Source organism: Phyllobates terribilis, unplaced genomic scaffold (genome assembly GCF_046119375.1).
Source record: "Phyllobates terribilis strain yellow unplaced genomic scaffold, ASM4611937v1 Scaffold_1__5_contigs__length_1240528914, whole genome shotgun sequence".
NCBI lineage: Eukaryota > Metazoa > Chordata > Amphibia > Anura > Dendrobatidae > Phyllobates > Phyllobates terribilis.
Window position 1 is genome coordinate 416,119,930 of NW_027362761.1, and position 16,841 is coordinate 416,136,770.

At 42.1% G+C, this 16,841-nt stretch overlaps 1 protein-coding gene across 3 annotated transcripts in view; it reads right to left on the minus strand.

Moving 5' to 3' along the window:
• Positions 1-8,687: 8,687 nt before the first annotated feature.
• The window catches only part of AP3S1 (adaptor related protein complex 3 subunit sigma 1), a 72,209-nt gene continuing 64,055 nt past the window's right edge, over positions 8,688-16,841 (minus strand). The window contains exons 6-7 of one of the 3 annotated variants that reach the window (XM_073677066.1): positions 9,999-10,024; positions 8,688-9,394 (exon numbers count right to left, since the gene is read on the minus strand). In XM_073677066.1, the coding sequence (XP_073533167.1) occupies positions 9,385-9,394; positions 9,999-10,024 (36 nt within the window). In that variant the 3' untranslated portion in view covers positions 8,688-9,384. Of the gene's footprint in view, positions 9,395-9,998; positions 10,025-15,406; positions 15,449-16,841 lie in introns of all 3 variants that reach the window. The other 2 variants (XM_073677058.1, XM_073677051.1) reach the window with 2 other exon arrangements.

Below are 16,841 nucleotides of genomic sequence, written 5' to 3' on the forward strand. Positions count from 1 at the left end.
TAGAGCGCTTCCAGGGAAGCAACTTGAACTTTTAAGGTACTTGTGGCCAGGCCCTGCTCCAAACCCCTCTGTAAAAATTCCAGGATGGCTGTCAATGGAACCTCCCCACCCAACCTGGAACCTGAGACTGAAAGGAATTTCTTCCAGGTTTTCCCATACAGTTTGGTGGTGACTGGTTTTCTACTTTGAATTAGTGTGGTAATAAGATTTGGGGAGAAACCTTTGTCTTTCAGAAGAGCCCTCTCAAATTCCAGGCTGTCAAGTGTAAGCTTGACGCCCGAGGATGGAGGACCGGACCCTGAGAAAGAAGGTCCGGGAGCTCCGGAAGAACCCATGGGTCGGAGATTGATAACCTCCTCAGCCATGAAAACCATGCCCTCTTTGGCCAAAAGGGGGTTATCAAGATTACCCTCGCTTCCTCTTCTCTGATTTTCCTCAGAACAGCTGGAATCAGAGAGGTCGGTGGAAAAGCGTAAGCTAGAGGGTAATTCCATGGGATCATGAAGGCATCCACGGCTACGGGGTTCCCTTTGGGATCTAGGGAGCAAAAAGAGCGTGTTTTTTTGTTCTAATTGTTGGCGAACAGATCTATGGAGGGCTGGCCCCACCTTTGTACAATCTGCCGAAAAACTGCCTGACTTAATTCCCACTCGCCCTGCTTCAGCTGTGTCCGACTCAGAAAGTTTGCGGTGCAATTTTCTATCCCTTTTATGTGTAGAGCGGATAGGGATTGTAAGTTCTCCTCGGCTAAGCGAAAGATGACCTCTGTCATCTGCATTAGGGAATGGGACCGTGTACCCTCCTGGTTGTTCAGGTACGCCACTACTACTCGGTTGTCTGAAAAGACCCTCACGTGATGTCCTTGTAGTGTATGCATCAACTCCAGGAGTGCCCGCTCTACTGCTAGGAGCTCCTTCATGTTTGAGGACATTAGTTTTAGGCGTTCTGTCCAGACCCCGTGAGCTACCAGGTTGTTGAGGTGAGCCCCCCAGCCCCCGGAACTTGCATCTGTGGTCAGGATTTGCGGTGTTGGGATTGTCCAAGGAATCCCCCGGGCTAGATTGTCTATGTTCCCCCACCACTCAAGGGAAAGTGTGGTTTTTGCAAATAGTGTTAACAGCCCTTCTAAACGCCCTTTTAGGGCTTTTTCTGCCTCTAGGATTTCCCACTGAAGGGTCCTGGTATGTATTTGAGCCCATTGGATGGCTGGAAAGCATGCTGTCAGGGAACCTAGAAGGGACATGGCTTTCCGAAGGGACATAGATGGGTGGGACTTTGCCTGTGATATCTGGCCTAAGATTTTTTGAATTTTCCCTTCGGGGAGACGACACTCCTGACCTTTTGAATCCAGCACGATGCCTGTATTTGGCATGGTTCTGTTTTGGACTTTTCCAGATTCAAAAGCCATCCTAAGCGAGTCAAGGAATCCATGACCTTTTTCAGATGGGATTTGCAGTCTAGGAAGGAGCTGTCTCTCATCAGGAAGTCGTCTAGGTATGGGACGACCAGTGTGTTCTGTTCCCTTAGATGAGCCATCACCTCTGCAACAACTTTGGTGAAGACCCTTGGGGCTATGGCGATGCCGAATGGGAGGGCTGTATATTGGTAGTGTTTGACCACTCCACCCATAGGAACTGCTACCCTGAGGAACTTCCAGTAGTCTTTGTGTATCGGGACGTGATAATAAGAGTCTTTTAAGTCCAGGACGGCCATTAAACAACCGGGAAACAGAATTTTTACTGAAGATTTTATTGTTTCCATTTTGAAGGCTTCCACCTTCAACAGTTTGTTCAGCTTTTTTAGATTCACAATCGTCCTGTATGTCCCATCTGTTTTTTTTCTCAGGAATAATGGAGAATAGAAGCACATGCCTTTCTCCCCCCCCCGGGACCTCCTGAAGGACTGCCTTCCCTACCAGTCCCGGGATTTCCTGCTCCAAGGCCAGTTGCTCCTCATTTGAAGACCTTTCGGGGGTTATAACAAAGTTTTGCTGAGGGAATTGAGGAACTCGAGTTTCAGGCCCGATTGTATTAGGCTCAGAATCCATGAGCTGTTGGATATTAGCTCCCAGGCTGGGAGAAAACTTGATAGCCTTCCCCCCACCCGGGGCAAATCTTCATTGGGGGGGCTTTCTGTTATCACTGGAGTGCTTGTTAAATAGGAATCCCTTGGTCTTCCTTCTCCTGTCTTCCCACCTATCCTGTTCTTTAGGGGGCTTTCTACGTATAAACCTTCTACTCCGAAAAAGTTTCCTGTAAGCAGTGTTAGACAGGATAGGAAACCGCTTCTTATTGTCCCCTGCCTTATCCAAGATGTCATCAAGGGCGGGCCCAAATAGAAACTCGCCCTCACAGGGGATGGAGCACAACCTAGATTTAGTCTGCAGATCCCCGGGCCAACATTTGAGCCAGAGGGCTCGTCTAGCTGCGTTAGCAAGCCCTGCCGCTCTAGCACCTAACCTGACGGAGTCCGCCGAGGAGTCAGGCAGGAAGGCCGCTGCCCCTTTCATTATCGGGATAGATTCAAGGATTGTGTCTCTCGATGTTTTTTGCCTCAGTTGTGATTCAAGCTGATCCAGCCAGACCATTAGTGACCTGGCCGTACACGTGGCAGCTACCGCAGGTTTTAACCCCCCCCCAGCGGCTTCTCAGGAACCCTTTAAGAAGGTGTCTGCCTTTTTATCCATAGGGTCTTTTAAGATGCCCATGTCCTCAAATGGAAGGGAGTATTTCTTTGAGGCTTTGGCTATGGCGACATCCAGTTTTGGTGCTTTCTCCCAAAAGGAACATGCCGGGTCCTCAAACGGGTACTTTCGTTTAGGGGAAAGGAACCCCTTCCTCTCCGGTCTTTTCCACTCTTTCTTAATCAGCGAGTGAACATGTTCGTTGAGTGGAAAAGATCTCCTCTTTTTTTGTTCTAGACCACTGAACATCACGTATTGTATGGATTTTTTGGGCCGGGGATCTGTTAATCCCATGGTAGACCTGACAGCCTTGAGGAGGCTATCTGTTTCCTCGATAGGGAAACAGCTCCGTCCTCCTCTATCTGTAGACGAGGAAGAGGAGGAGGAAGAGGTCCGAATCTCCGCCATCCTCAGAACTGCTAGACCTGGACTCGGGGGATATGTTTTTAGTTTTCCTTAACCTTTTGCCCCCCTGAAAAGATTTAATGGTGTTTTTGACCTGCGATTTAATTAGGTCTCTAAGTTCAGAGGCAAATCTCGGGGTTCCCTCGCATATAGTCTGCTCAATGCTGGAGCTGCAGAGTCTCTTATCCCAAGTAGTGGGCAAGGCTTCAGTGCATAGTGCACAAGTCCTATTTTTTGCTTTCCCTGTACTCTTTTTTTCCCTATAGGAGACAAAAGAGAGAGCAAGGGCCCCTAGTTACAAAGTGGACTTTCACGAAGCTCACTTACCAACCAGACGGAAGAGCGGGTACCGGTTCAGGAGGTGGAGCCATCTTTGTAGACGGAGTCCTCTGGAAGATGCCGATGTGGAGTCCTTGCTGCGCTGCGACGATCTGCCGGAGCACCCGCTTCCACTGTTCCGGTCCTGGTGCCTCGTCTCTTCCGGCCTCTTCTTTCGTTGGGCTGGCGGTGGCGACTGAGGATGTAGCTCTTGCTCCTCAGGTAGCTCCTGGTCACTCATTAGTATATATTATTTTTTTTTCACAGCGTGCCAGAGCTCTGATGAGCAACTACTGGCGTCCTTCGCTGTCTTTTAAGGCACTGGGAGTCTCTCCCATAGTGCCTGTAGTGACCCGACGCACCCTCCTCCCCCGCACCTGCAGGAGGACGCCCGCGCCTGCGCAGACTGGCTACCCAGTCATGCACTGTGGCGCCGCGTAATCCAGGGGCGCCCCGCGCGCACACGCCGAAGACCCGGAAGCTCAAATGCACGCCGCCGGGCCGCCCGCGCTCTCACCTCCGCAACCAGAGGGGGGGCCAGCACAGTCCTCGACAGCCCCGACAGGCCCTGTCCTCTTCGTCTGGACCCCCCTCCGCACACCCTAAAGGCCCACTGACCCCAGCGGTGCCGCATCAGAACACCGCACCAGCCGAGGCAGGGGACTCCCGCTGCCAGGATCGGACTGGCCGGGCCTGGCATCCCACGACGTCCATCTTCTGGCACCCCGCAGGTAAGCCTCCTCCGGACTGTAGGATCCCATCAAGGACAGGAAAGTAACTGATGCGGGAGAGAGGCACCGCCCTTTTATCTGTAGGTTTCCTGTCCTTAAAGAGCGGATCCCCTCTCTCCGTGGTGCTGTCATGGGTGAAGGAGAAATAGTTAATAAATAACATTTCCCACATGTCTACTTTACATCAGCACAATTTTGGAACCAAAATTTTTTTTTAATAGGGAGTTATAAGGGTTAAAAGTTGACCAGCGATTTCTCATTTTTCCAACAAAATTTACAAAACCATTTTTTTTAGGGACCACATCACATTTGAAGTCACTTTGAGGGGTCTTTATGACAGAAAATACCCAAAAGTGACCCCATTCTAAAAACTGCACCCCTCAAGGTGCTCAAAACCACATTCAAGAACTTTATTAACCCTTCAGGTGCTTCACAGGAATTTTTGGAATGTGGAAGAAAAATATGAACATTTAACTTTTTTCACAAAAATGTTACTTTAGACCCAATTTTTTTTTATTTTTGCAGGGGTAACCGGAAAAAAAAAAATCATCCCCAAAATTTGTTGTGCAATTTCCCCTGAGCATGCAGATACCCCATATGTGGGGAAAAACCACTGTTTGGGCGCACGGCCAGGTTCGGAAGGGAAGGAGCGCCATTTGACTTTTTGAATGTAAAATTTGTTTGAATAATTAGCGGACGCCATGTTGCGCTTGGGGAGCCCCTGATGTGCCTAAACAGTGGAAACCCCCCACAAGTGACACCATTTTGGAAACCAGACCCCTCAGGGAACTTATCTAGATGTGTGGTGAGCACCTTGAACCCCCAAGTGCTTCACAGAAGTTTAGAACATTGAGCCGTAAAAATAAAATGTTCACATTTTTCCCACAAATATGTTTTTGAGCCAATTTTGCATTTTCATAAGGGTAACAGGAGAAATTGCACCATGCAGTTTGTTGTGCAATTTCCCCTGAGTAAGCAGATACCCCATATGTGGGGGAAAACCACTGTTTGGGTGCACGGCAGGGTTTGGAAGGGAAGGAGCGCGATTTGACTTTTTGATTGTAAAATTTGCTTGAATAATTAGCGGACACCATGTTGCGTTTGGAGAGCCCCTGATGTGCCTAAACAGTGGAACCCCCCCCCTCACAAGTGACACCATTTTGGAAACTAGACCCCTTGAGGATTTTATCAAGGGGTATAGTGAACATTTTGAACCCAGAAGTACAACACATAATTTGATAACATTAGGTCATCATACTGAATAAGTTGTCATTAGTCTTGAGCGCAAGTGCTTGCTACTTGAGTTTGCATCGGGTACTCAGGTAAGCACCATGTATCGCACGTGCTCGAGTGACATGCTCGAGTCTCCACCCGCATGTTTCACGGTTATTAGGCACCCAAAAAAAACATGCAGGGATCGCTCGTGAATGGCAGGCAATCCCCGTGAGGTTTTTTTTGGCCGCGAAGCATATGGGGCGGAGACTTGAGCATGTCACTTGAGCACCCGCGATACTCAGTACATACCCGAGCACCCGATGCAAACTCAAGTAGCGAGCACTTGCGCTCAACACTAGTCGCCATATCGTCTTTTTTTATTTTACTTTTGAAAAAAATCCCACCCCTAGCGTTTATTTTTTACACCGTCCCTCGTGCGATATAAGTGATTAGACGACTTTATTCTTCGGGTCGGTATGATTACAGCGATACCAGATTCATAGCGGGTTTTTATTACTGACCGCTGTCACGCACTAAAAGACAAATTTTTTCATAAAATCTAGTTTTTGCATCGCCATATTTTGAGAGCTATAATTTTTCCATAATTTTGGCCGACAGTCATGTGACGGCTTGCTTTTTGCGGGATGAGTTGACATTTTTATTGGTACCATTTTCAGGCACGTGAAATCTTTTGATCGCTTTCTATTCTGATTTTTGAGAGGCAGAATAAACAAAAACCAACAATTCAGAATATATATTTTTTTTTATTTATGCTGTTCCACGTGTGGTAAAATTGATAAGGTAGCTTTATTCTTCGGGTCAGTATGTTTACAGCGGTACCACATTTATATAGTTTTTCTATGGTTTGGCGCTTTTACACAATAAAAGCTATTTTATAGAAAAAATTATTTTTTTGCATCGCTTTATTCTGAGAGCTATAACTTTTATTTTTTGGCTGATGGAGCTGTATGGCGGCTTGTTTTTGCGGGACAAGATGACGTTTTCAGCGGTACCATTTTTATTTATATTTGTCTTTTTGATCGCATGTTATACCATTTTTTGTTTGGCGGTATGATGATAAAGCATTTGTTTTTATTTTTTTTTACCATGTTCACTAAAGGGGTTAACTAGTGGGACAGTTTTATAGGTCAGGTCGTTCCAGAAGCGGCGATATCAAATATTTGTACTTTTTTTTTTTCATAATATTTATTGATGGGTACGTTGTATTTTTATTTCTGGCGGATTATTTTTTTTACAATTTTTTTAATTGTTTTTTTTTTCCATTTTTTAACACTTTTTTACTTTTCTTCTTTGTCCCACTATGGGACTTTCACTTTTTTATTCTGATCGCCTGTATAGCATAGGGATGGAGCACCATCCCTGTGCTATACAGGCAGTCAGCGCTGCAGGTGCAGAAGATACTTTGGTCATGCGTCGTGCATGATCAAAGTATCTTCCTGCTGTCTGGTGACCCGGATGTTGTCATGACGACATCGGGTCGTCATGGTAACATCCGGGAAGCCGCGGCAGACAATGTTGGCAGGAGAAGTGAGTATCACGATCACCTCCTCTTGCGCTCGCAATGCTGCGATCGACTTCGATCGCAGCATTGCGGAGGTTAATGTGCCGGGAGCGGTGCGGGACCGCTCCCAGCATAATAGCATCGGGTGTCCGCTGTGACATCAGCTGACACCCGGCGGCGATCACGCCCGCACAGCCTGTACAGACCGCAACAAGCAGCCCAGTAAGTGATACATCGCTTGAATCAGGATCTCTGTCTCTACATCATACTGCTCTCAGATGGGGGTGAAAAAAAAAATAAATAAAAAAATTAACAGATTTCTTCAAAAGCACCCAAGCTGCCACCACTATCTGCCAGAGCTCTAGGCCTGCATTTTAATGAAGGGTTTGGTGTTCCAAAACTTTGCTGATATGAGCAGCAAAAACACATATATAGATCCTGATATGCTAATTAGCTAGGATTAGTCAGGTGTAGTGTCAGTTCAACCAGACCAGTCTCCCTGGCATGATTGACATCTTACTCACCACAGCTTAGTGCAGGCAGTTTCACACCTACAGGAGATCCCCTGGACTTAATATGTGACAGGGGCAGTGAAAAAGATGTCAATCACACTGAGGCATGATTACAGCACCTGAGACCACGCTGGTTAGAGGGAATAGAGGAAGACTAGTCCTAGCTAATTAGTGTATCAGGAGCTGTATTATAAAAGTACTTTTGCCATTCATATCAGCAGAGCTTTAGTACACCACACAGTTCATGACACTGCAGAGATGGGGCTCTGACAGGCAATGGTGGCAATTTAGGGGCTTCAAGAACCTGACAACTTCCCTTTTAGAAGGTAAGCAGTTTGTATAGTAAAGTCTGGTGACAGATTCTCCTTTATGTAAATACATCTCACTTTCCTACCAACATTTGGTCTCTGTTTCTTATTTTGAGTGTGAAAGCAATTGATCTAATAATTCTGACACCTGCACTGTCAATTGAACTACAGCAATCTAGCCTGCATATAGACTGGTGGTCCCCATCTTTTCTTACCTTGAGAGCCATATTCAGCTCTGAGAGATAGTCGTGAGCCACATCCAGCGCTCCCACTTTTCCCCAATGTGGTGTCACCCAGAACCCCGATTACTGGCATGACGACAGCAAAAGTTTCCCCATTGAAAGCACTTAGTGCGACCCTCCCTTCTGGGCAGTATACTTATATCCAGGGGTTGCCACCTTACCACCATTTGGTATTTTCGCATGAAGAACTAGTACCAAACTATTGCATCCATCTTCAACACACCAATAGTATCATCCTATCTCCAACTTACCTTATCACCCCCACCAGTATATGCGCATCCAGAAGTACTCATCTGTGCAGGGCAATGCACAAAAGTCACCATTTGGAGACCTTTTCTTCATAGCAATTTGCTAGACCTTGTACTAATGAACCAAGTTGGTAGATAGCCGTGAGCAACACATCATGGGCCCGCAAGCTGCAGGTTGGAGCCCCTTGTTCCAGACGGTTGTGGAGGGTGTAGAATAAATGACTATTTTCTTTTTTCATTAGCCCCACGGATGTCTTTTTTTTTTGTGTCATTAGTTTTTTCCATTTATAAACACACAACCTTTCAAAAACAAGAAAAGCATCATCTATAAAAAAAAAAAATAAAACACAGAATGCAAGCATCAAAAAAATAAAAACACTAATTAAACAGAATATTATATTGCACTTGCAGATCTAACCAGCTTAGTACGAGTACTCCATCATTCATAAAATATTTATTTTACAGAACATCTAACACGAGACCATAACATTAAACTTCAGCAATTTATTACAGTGTTAAAATAGTTCATTTTTATTCAGCCAAAATCTAAACACAAAAAAAAAATGCAGTGATAACATTAGAATTAGACATCCCCCCCCGAGCGACACAATGAACAAGAACCAGAAACACTACTCTGAAATGCCTGTGATTTGTAAGGAGTCCATTCATTCTAAACATGGTCATAAATAATCTATCCAACACAGAGGAACAGAAAGGAATGATCTGTATATGATTAATTATAGAATAATAGAAATTATGCACTGTAAGAGGATACAAAACATAGCAACACTGGAAGTTTAACAAAGTCATTTTTTTTGTTGTGGTTTATTTTTTTATGTTAACACTTTCTCTGAACACGGCAGCAGCCAAGACACAGTACATGCCTTAAATAGGTGTTATGCCATTGTGACACACATTGCAGCCAGCTAGGAGCTCGTTCTTTTAGCAATGTTAAGTAAAGGGCAACATTCACATCTGAAATTTGCACAAAATCCCAGCATTTCCTTCACTTAGATGGATTTCTGTTTGGTAAACATTTCTCAGCTTGGGGGAAAAAAAAGAAGAAGACGACAAAGGAATGCTATTTAAAAGAAGGCAAGTTTGGTACTTTTATACTGATGTCACCAATATTAATGTTTCTTGGGATCTCTGGAAGGTTCATATTCTTTACGGCAGACACCGCCCGTGCCGGAGCGCCTGCTAATCCGGCCTATGTGCAGAGTAGAAGGAAAAAAAAAAGAAAGAAAAAAATAGATTAAATATTTTGTTTTACTTCATTTCAGTCTGACCTGTTGCGTGGAGTCACCTGGATAGCATGAAATGGATTAATATGAATTTAGGATTAGACATGGCACAAAGACAAAACTCAATGAAGTGTCAATCTGAACATTAACGTGATTATGAGAAGGCTTATGAGGTGCTCAATTATTTTACCTTCCTACTAGGGGATGCTAACTTATGCCCCAAACTGCTCCCATCTAATTATTTCATCTTCTCAATGAAGAACTTTATAGTACAAGTAAAGAAGGCAAACAAGTCTGTAACTTCTATTCCTTCATATTACACACATTTTTTTCGTAGCTTAAGGAAAATAAAAAAAATAGTGATGACACGTGAATATATCAACAATCCCGTCTACTCCGACTGATAAATGTAACAATTCTTGGCTTTTTAGTAAATACACTGAAATACATAGATATCTGGCACCAACAGCAGTACACTGCAGGAAGCAGGACCATACAGTGAGCTAAAGCCATAATCATTCCATAGGGTTATCATTTAATATATGTTAACACTTATAGTGTACAGTTTACCTGTAATGTTTCTGCAAGGAAAGGGCCTACAATATAAATAAAATACAATAATCCAGATAAATATAACAGTCGCTATAAATCCTTCCCATAGAAGGTAGAAAGTTGGTAGTTATTTTTATGTCAAGGCAAGTAGACAAGGCCTACAAAGGTTTATCTATGTTGAGATGACCACAGATACCCATAATCATACCAATAATCATTCACTTTACATATAATTTTTTTGTCATTGATTAAGTGTATATAGCGCTGTATTTGTAGAATTTAGATGGCGGAACATTCAAACAGCTAAAAAAAGTCTAGTATTTAAAGGGAATCTGTCAGTAGGATCAACCCAGCTAAGCTGTTTATACAAGCATGCAAGTCAGAGAGTTGAATAAAATGATACCTGGATACCGGCGATCTGATGTCTTATTCCAGAGAAATCCAGGTTTTTCTTACATGTAAATGAGCTGTTCAGGACTATGGGCGGACACAGATCTCCCTGACAATCTACCTCCAGAGATTTTAAATGAATGGGGAGTTACCAGTATAAGACATGTAGCTCAGGAGAGCAGACTGTCAGTTATTACATGTCTCACACTGTTAATGGCAATTAAAATAAGCTCTGGGGGCAGATTCTCAGAGAGAAATGTGTCCGACCCACAGATCTTAACAGCTCATATACATATTAAGAAAAATGTAGATTACTCTGGAATAAGACATCAGATAGCAGGGTATCATTTTATTAAATTTTTATTCAACAAATTATGTTGGAAAAGAGAAGGGCTGCTAGGTTGAAATTCCAACAGCTGATCATTTTGTTCAGGTCAGAGATAAGCAACTGCCAAAGGAGTCTGGCAGCGGCTTTCTCAGAGTACACAAGAGCAACTGGCAAAGCTGAACATACCTCTGTTTTTCCGGGGAGTGAGGGGAGATAGCTGTCACAGGCATCTATCTAATGTGCATGTCTAAAGCCCATCATGCATATAAGATATCAGTCGGTTGATTTTCCCATACACTAGTGCTCATTCTTCTGAGTGTTCCTCTGTCTTTATGATAACTGCTGCAAGACATGTCTGGCAGTGGCTTATCACAGAGATAAATCAGACACGCCGGATCCTCATAACCTCCAATAATCAGTTGTTCGGGGCTTCCATACACATTAGACAGTTGGCCGAATCCATCAATAATATTGGGTTTAGACGACATTAGTCTAATATGTATGGGGAGGCTTAGCCAGCTGAAGGCAAGAAATAATGAGCAATGCACATGAAAAATATCTGCAATTGGGTAAATCCTTGGGGGGGGGAATCATTCTGAAAACTTTAAATTTCTGTCAATTCAGATGAGTATCCAATAATGAAAAATGTTGTTATGCTTATATGATATACGGTACTTATACATGATTATTCATTACACACAAAACCCCAGTGAATTTAATAGAACATATTTTTTATTCTGGTGAAACATCAGTGAAAATAATCCTTCATCAATTAGCTATAAATAAAAAAATAACATTTTCGGAATTGCCGTTTTACAAGTCAGACTAAGGAACAGGTCAATAAGGGTTTGACAAAACAAGATAGACAATAAGTACACACCATCTACTTCTAATGGGCTCATGACGCCTAGATGAAATGGGGATGGGAGTGGGTTCAGATAAGTAAGCACGATACGCTAGCTAAATGACTCAAAAATGAAAATTTGAGAAAGAAAACAAAATGAAGTCGGCAAGTATATAAAAATGAGGCCAAACTGATAGGAGACTGGTACAGACATTTGTTTTATTTTATGCTATGAAAGAAGAATAGTAATGTAGGGAAATGGTAACATACTGCATCAAGTTTTTATGCCAGATCCACAAAAATGTAAAAAAATAGAATAAAAAAATAAAAATAAATAAATAGACTACAAAAGTAAAAACTCAATAAAGTAGATCATGTTTAGCTCATTATATTTTTAGATTGCTGAATGCAATCAGTTCTTATGCATTTTAATACATTATAGTTATTGTAGTAGCCTCAACTGAAAATCAGGGCGTGATTTAGCTATAAATGACCTGTCATGAAGCTCACTAACCGCACTGATCCTCATAACAAATGCCGGATGTGACTTTGCATCTTTTTGGCCAAATCCTAAATCTAAGTCCTCATTCAATTCGGCATTTTGCCACCATTCTTAAAAGGAAACCCTTCATGGTAAAAATGCAATATAATTTATGGTCAGCAGGAAGATCTAATTAGGCTGATAAAAAGTTATGTAGGAAAGAAAAAGTTGTACAACGTTACATTTAATTGGTCTAAAGCTCATTTTGGGGTGCCTCACTCAATATTTGACCATAATGCTTGTATGGAGTGTACATACGAAGATACCATAATTGAGTAGATCCAGCCAACAGACCTACAGCAGCATAGGGACTAGTGGAGCTGTAAATGGTGCGGGTGTTACATCTAGAAAAAGTAGTTAAAACACAGGTACATTACATCCCACTGAATGCTGCCTTATTTTGGTTTATAACTTTTTTTTAATGAAAGGATACAGCACAGAAGTGCCATTATCCTAATCACAAAGATCTCTAAAGTATATATATATTATGGTATAATCTACGCAACAGATCTATTTTGAATTTTTTCTTTTGAGATAGAAAACATGCATTTAAAGCCAACAACAAATAAGCCAAAATCAATCATGCTAGAAGGGTGAAAACCCTACCAATTTCCAGATAAGAGTCTGATTAATGCTTTTGATTAAAGAAAAATAACTTGCACTTAAAGCATACCTGTTGTTTCTGGTGACTTTTCAGAATATGTTGTGGTGAATGTACATGAGGAACATTATTTCAGGCTATTGCATGACTTGTATGCTGAATTTTTTACCCTGTGCAGGGTCGAACTAACAGTTGTCTCTAGGCTAGTGATTGGAGACTAGTTACTATGATATCTGGTATACACTGCATACAGACTCATGAGGTACTCCCGTTCTCTGGTCTCATGTTCAGCTAAAGCATCAGGATGAAGACCATCATACAGCAGTACTGAGCAGTGTAGTTGTGAATCCAGCTCCTGGGTGAGATAAGCACTTACTAGATGTGACCCTGTGTGTCTCTCTTACACTGTTCTTCAATAGACAGTTGTAATTATTTCCCTCAATGAGCTCGAAGGCAATCTTGTTTTGAAGAAAGGGATTTTAGCTGTTTGTCAGAGATATGAGAGCCAAAAATTGAGATTAAGGATTGGCTCCTAAGTAGACAGAGAAGCATATTTTTCCAATAAGATATATTTCAAAGTTGCTTATAATTGTTCTATTAATTTCTGCTAAGTTTGTTGAAATGACAGTAACTATTTAGGGTTCTCCTGTCACCCACAACAGTATATAGTATACACACAGAAAACCATATCAATTGGTATACTCATATTACCCAAATGGCATTGTATGAGTAATCGGATTTTAATCACGTGAAACCATTTCTGATATTGAACATATAAATATTCACTGTCATACTGAATGATAGCAATGAGAATGAAACCAGCAGTTAATGTTTTGTGGTCATATTCTGGATAATGAAATGAGTTTTTTGCCATAGTTTATGCACAGCAATGCTTACACTATTTACAGGACATATTATATACTGTAATATAGATGTGATCATGGATTTGCTGATTCACTTCGCATGAAATACTTAATGGTATTTTCCAACCAAAGATATGCTAAAAGTGTGTTATTTGTAGGCATCTAACTTAAAAACAAACAAAAGGTATTGTGGTCTCATCACCTTTTTTTCTTTTTTCTTTCAGACGCAGTGTCTGGATGGAAGTGGCATTGCCTCTGAAACTTTGGCTCAGCCCTACTTCTGTAAACAGTAGGGGCACAATTACTTCTAATAAGGTGAAACTCATCTCAAGACAAAACTGCCATGTGCCAAATGCCATCACTATTGAAAATAGCTTAAGAGCAGACCTGGGCAAACTGGGGCCCGCAGGATACATTTAACCCTTTGTCATTTCCTGCCCGGCCTGCGGACCAGGACAGCCAGAGGGTTGGAAACAGTGGTGTATCATACCATGCAGCGGCCCTCCCGCACGGCATCTCGATTACAATGTTATTTGCATCCTCAAGATGCATATTTAGTTGAATACAATTGTATAGAGGGGAGCAATCAACTCCCTCTTCCACCAAATAGTCCTGGCATCTGAGTCACAGTGCAGCAGGCACAACGGCGTCATTAGATAGCGACCACTGCGCAGAGCCTCAGTCCACACACTGCACAGAACAAAGCAGTGCATCAGGGGTATAGGATGACAATATATGTCAGTCAGTACTTGTGGGGGGAAGCTGTGGTGCTTCATACTGTGTGTGTGAGGGGGCTGCGTGTTGGGGTGGAGCTGTGGATCCATCATACTGTATGGGGGGGGGGGGGTCTGTGAGGGCCATCATACTGTGTGTGGGAAAGCCATAGAGGCATCATACTGTGTGGCAGAGCCGTTTTGGGTGAATCTATGGGGGCATCATTCTGTGTACAGTATGGCAAGCCCCCTAGATGTCTTATTAGTACATAGTCTGATCAAAAGCTTACTGAAGTGGAGTGAAACCAAACTAAGAAATTAGAATTACATCCTTGGAATCTGTTTTTTTTTTCAGCTATCTACACATTATAATAGTTTAGGGCCATTTTATAGTGAAGAATTTCTTTCTTTCTATTGATGGAAAGAGCCTGTAGTATATCATATTAATATTGACATCTTAGAAATAAAATCTACTGAAAACGCGGACACAAGGTTCATTTTAGAATAGATTGAAGGGGTTTGATCACTATTTTTATTCTGGTTAAACACAATGGGAATGGACTGAAAGAAGAAGAGGAAAGAAGACCATTTAAAAAAGGTTTCCATTGGTATCGTTTTGCTTTTCCTTTTTTCTAGATCAGCTATTCCTTTGGGTAATCTTGGGTGTGGCCGCTTCAATTTTTACCACTTCTATAGTATATCTTCCCATTCATTGAATTTAATTTAATAAGAGACCGGATGACTTCCCATGTGTATGAACAGAGGAGAGGTGCAATAACAAAGAGTCTTAATTACAGGGTACAAGTTATAACTCTCTAATTCTGACACCGTTCTAAACTGGTTAAATGTAATAACTAAATTGTAGCAAGACATTAGACAAGTCATCTTCTAGACTGCATACACAAAACATAAGTAATGAACAAAATAAAAAGGCATTTCATTTTTTGCAGTATGTAAATAAACAAGTTCTTAAAACTAAAAAAAAAAAATTCAAAAAAAGGTTAAAAATCAGCAGCAATAACGGCTGGGTGGTTGGCAGTTTTAGAAGTTCAGGGTCATACTAGCATGTCTGGCCTAAATATAATGTCATTGACATCATTTTGCTTTTCCTTTCTCAGAGTGTCAGGTATATTTCGGCAGCAGTACCTTTGTCTACCTGTCCTGCCTGGGAGATTGAAAGATAAAACTCTGCAAGAGAGAAGAATGGAAGAAACTAAAAAAGTTTAAATGAACAATTTCTTCCCTGGGGTCATCGAAGAACAAATCCATAGTAGAAGTAGGAAAAAGTACATTCATCATCTAAACACAGTACTGGCAGCCATTTTTCCTCAATGTAGACCTATACCTATGGGAACCCAACCTATTGTTTCACTTCAAATCAATTTAGTCATCAAAATGGCTGCCATCATGAGAATAGATGAAGGGCAATATGACAGATAACTAAAATACAATCACCAAAAGAATACAGAAGGGAAAGTATGAAACATATACAAAATGAAACAACAGGGTAAGCCACAAACAGAAATCTTTAGATACATTTGACTTTGAGAAGGGCAAAAAAAATGCCCAACACAGAGAAGGATCTACTCGTTCATTCATAAAATGATTAAAGCTCTCCGACCGAATGATTTTGGTCTAAAAAAATGTGAAATGAGCCTCTAACATTATCAAAAGAATGACAACTCAAGTGTGAATTTGATTGGTTCTGTCAAAACGATCTTCGCCCATGTCATACCACACAGCCAACTCTGATCTCAGACTGGCTCCGATTTTCAGGAAGAAAGGGGTTTACAGAATACTCAAACCTGTTGGCACTGCTTACACAGACTCTGATGCGGAGAATAGGATATTGGAAGCATATTATCATTCATATGAACAGCTCTTTACTTAGATTTCAATGTCAGAACGCTACAAGCAGTGACAGAGGTACCAAATATGAACATGCAATACATTAAAGAGGTTGTCCATTACTTAAGCATTGATGACCTATGCTTAGGATGGGTCATCAATGTCTGATCAGCCAGGGTCTGAAACCCGGCACACCCACAGATTAGCTGGTATAGGTGCCAGTGGCAGCCGTAAGTACTCACTTGCGGAAATGGCTGCCTTCTGTTAGTGGCTGAGGCTGGGTACTACATATCCACCTATTAAAATCAATAACAGGCAGATGTAGAGCTGGCCGTCTTCTGCAGGGTACTGTACAAGTGAGTACTTCTGGACGGTGGCCGCTGACACCAATAACAGCTGATTGGCGAGGGTGCCGGGTGTCGGACCCCAGCCGATCAGACATTAATGACCTATGCAAAGGATAGGTCATCAATATAAAAGTAGTGGACAACCTCTAAGTGCTCAGAAACACCAGATTTCTTGTAGGGCACAGTTTTACCAATTATTGAATGTTTAATATGCCCTCAAAAAATGTTTGGCTTCACCAGTATCTATGCAAGACAGATAATATAAAAAGGAGCTGCGTCCAGAAGAGCACGACCATACAATACTGGAAACCTGATTTTCAATTTCCAATTACAACTAATAGGATCTTTGTTGGACAGAATTCCAGATTCATCAGGTACCTTGTCAC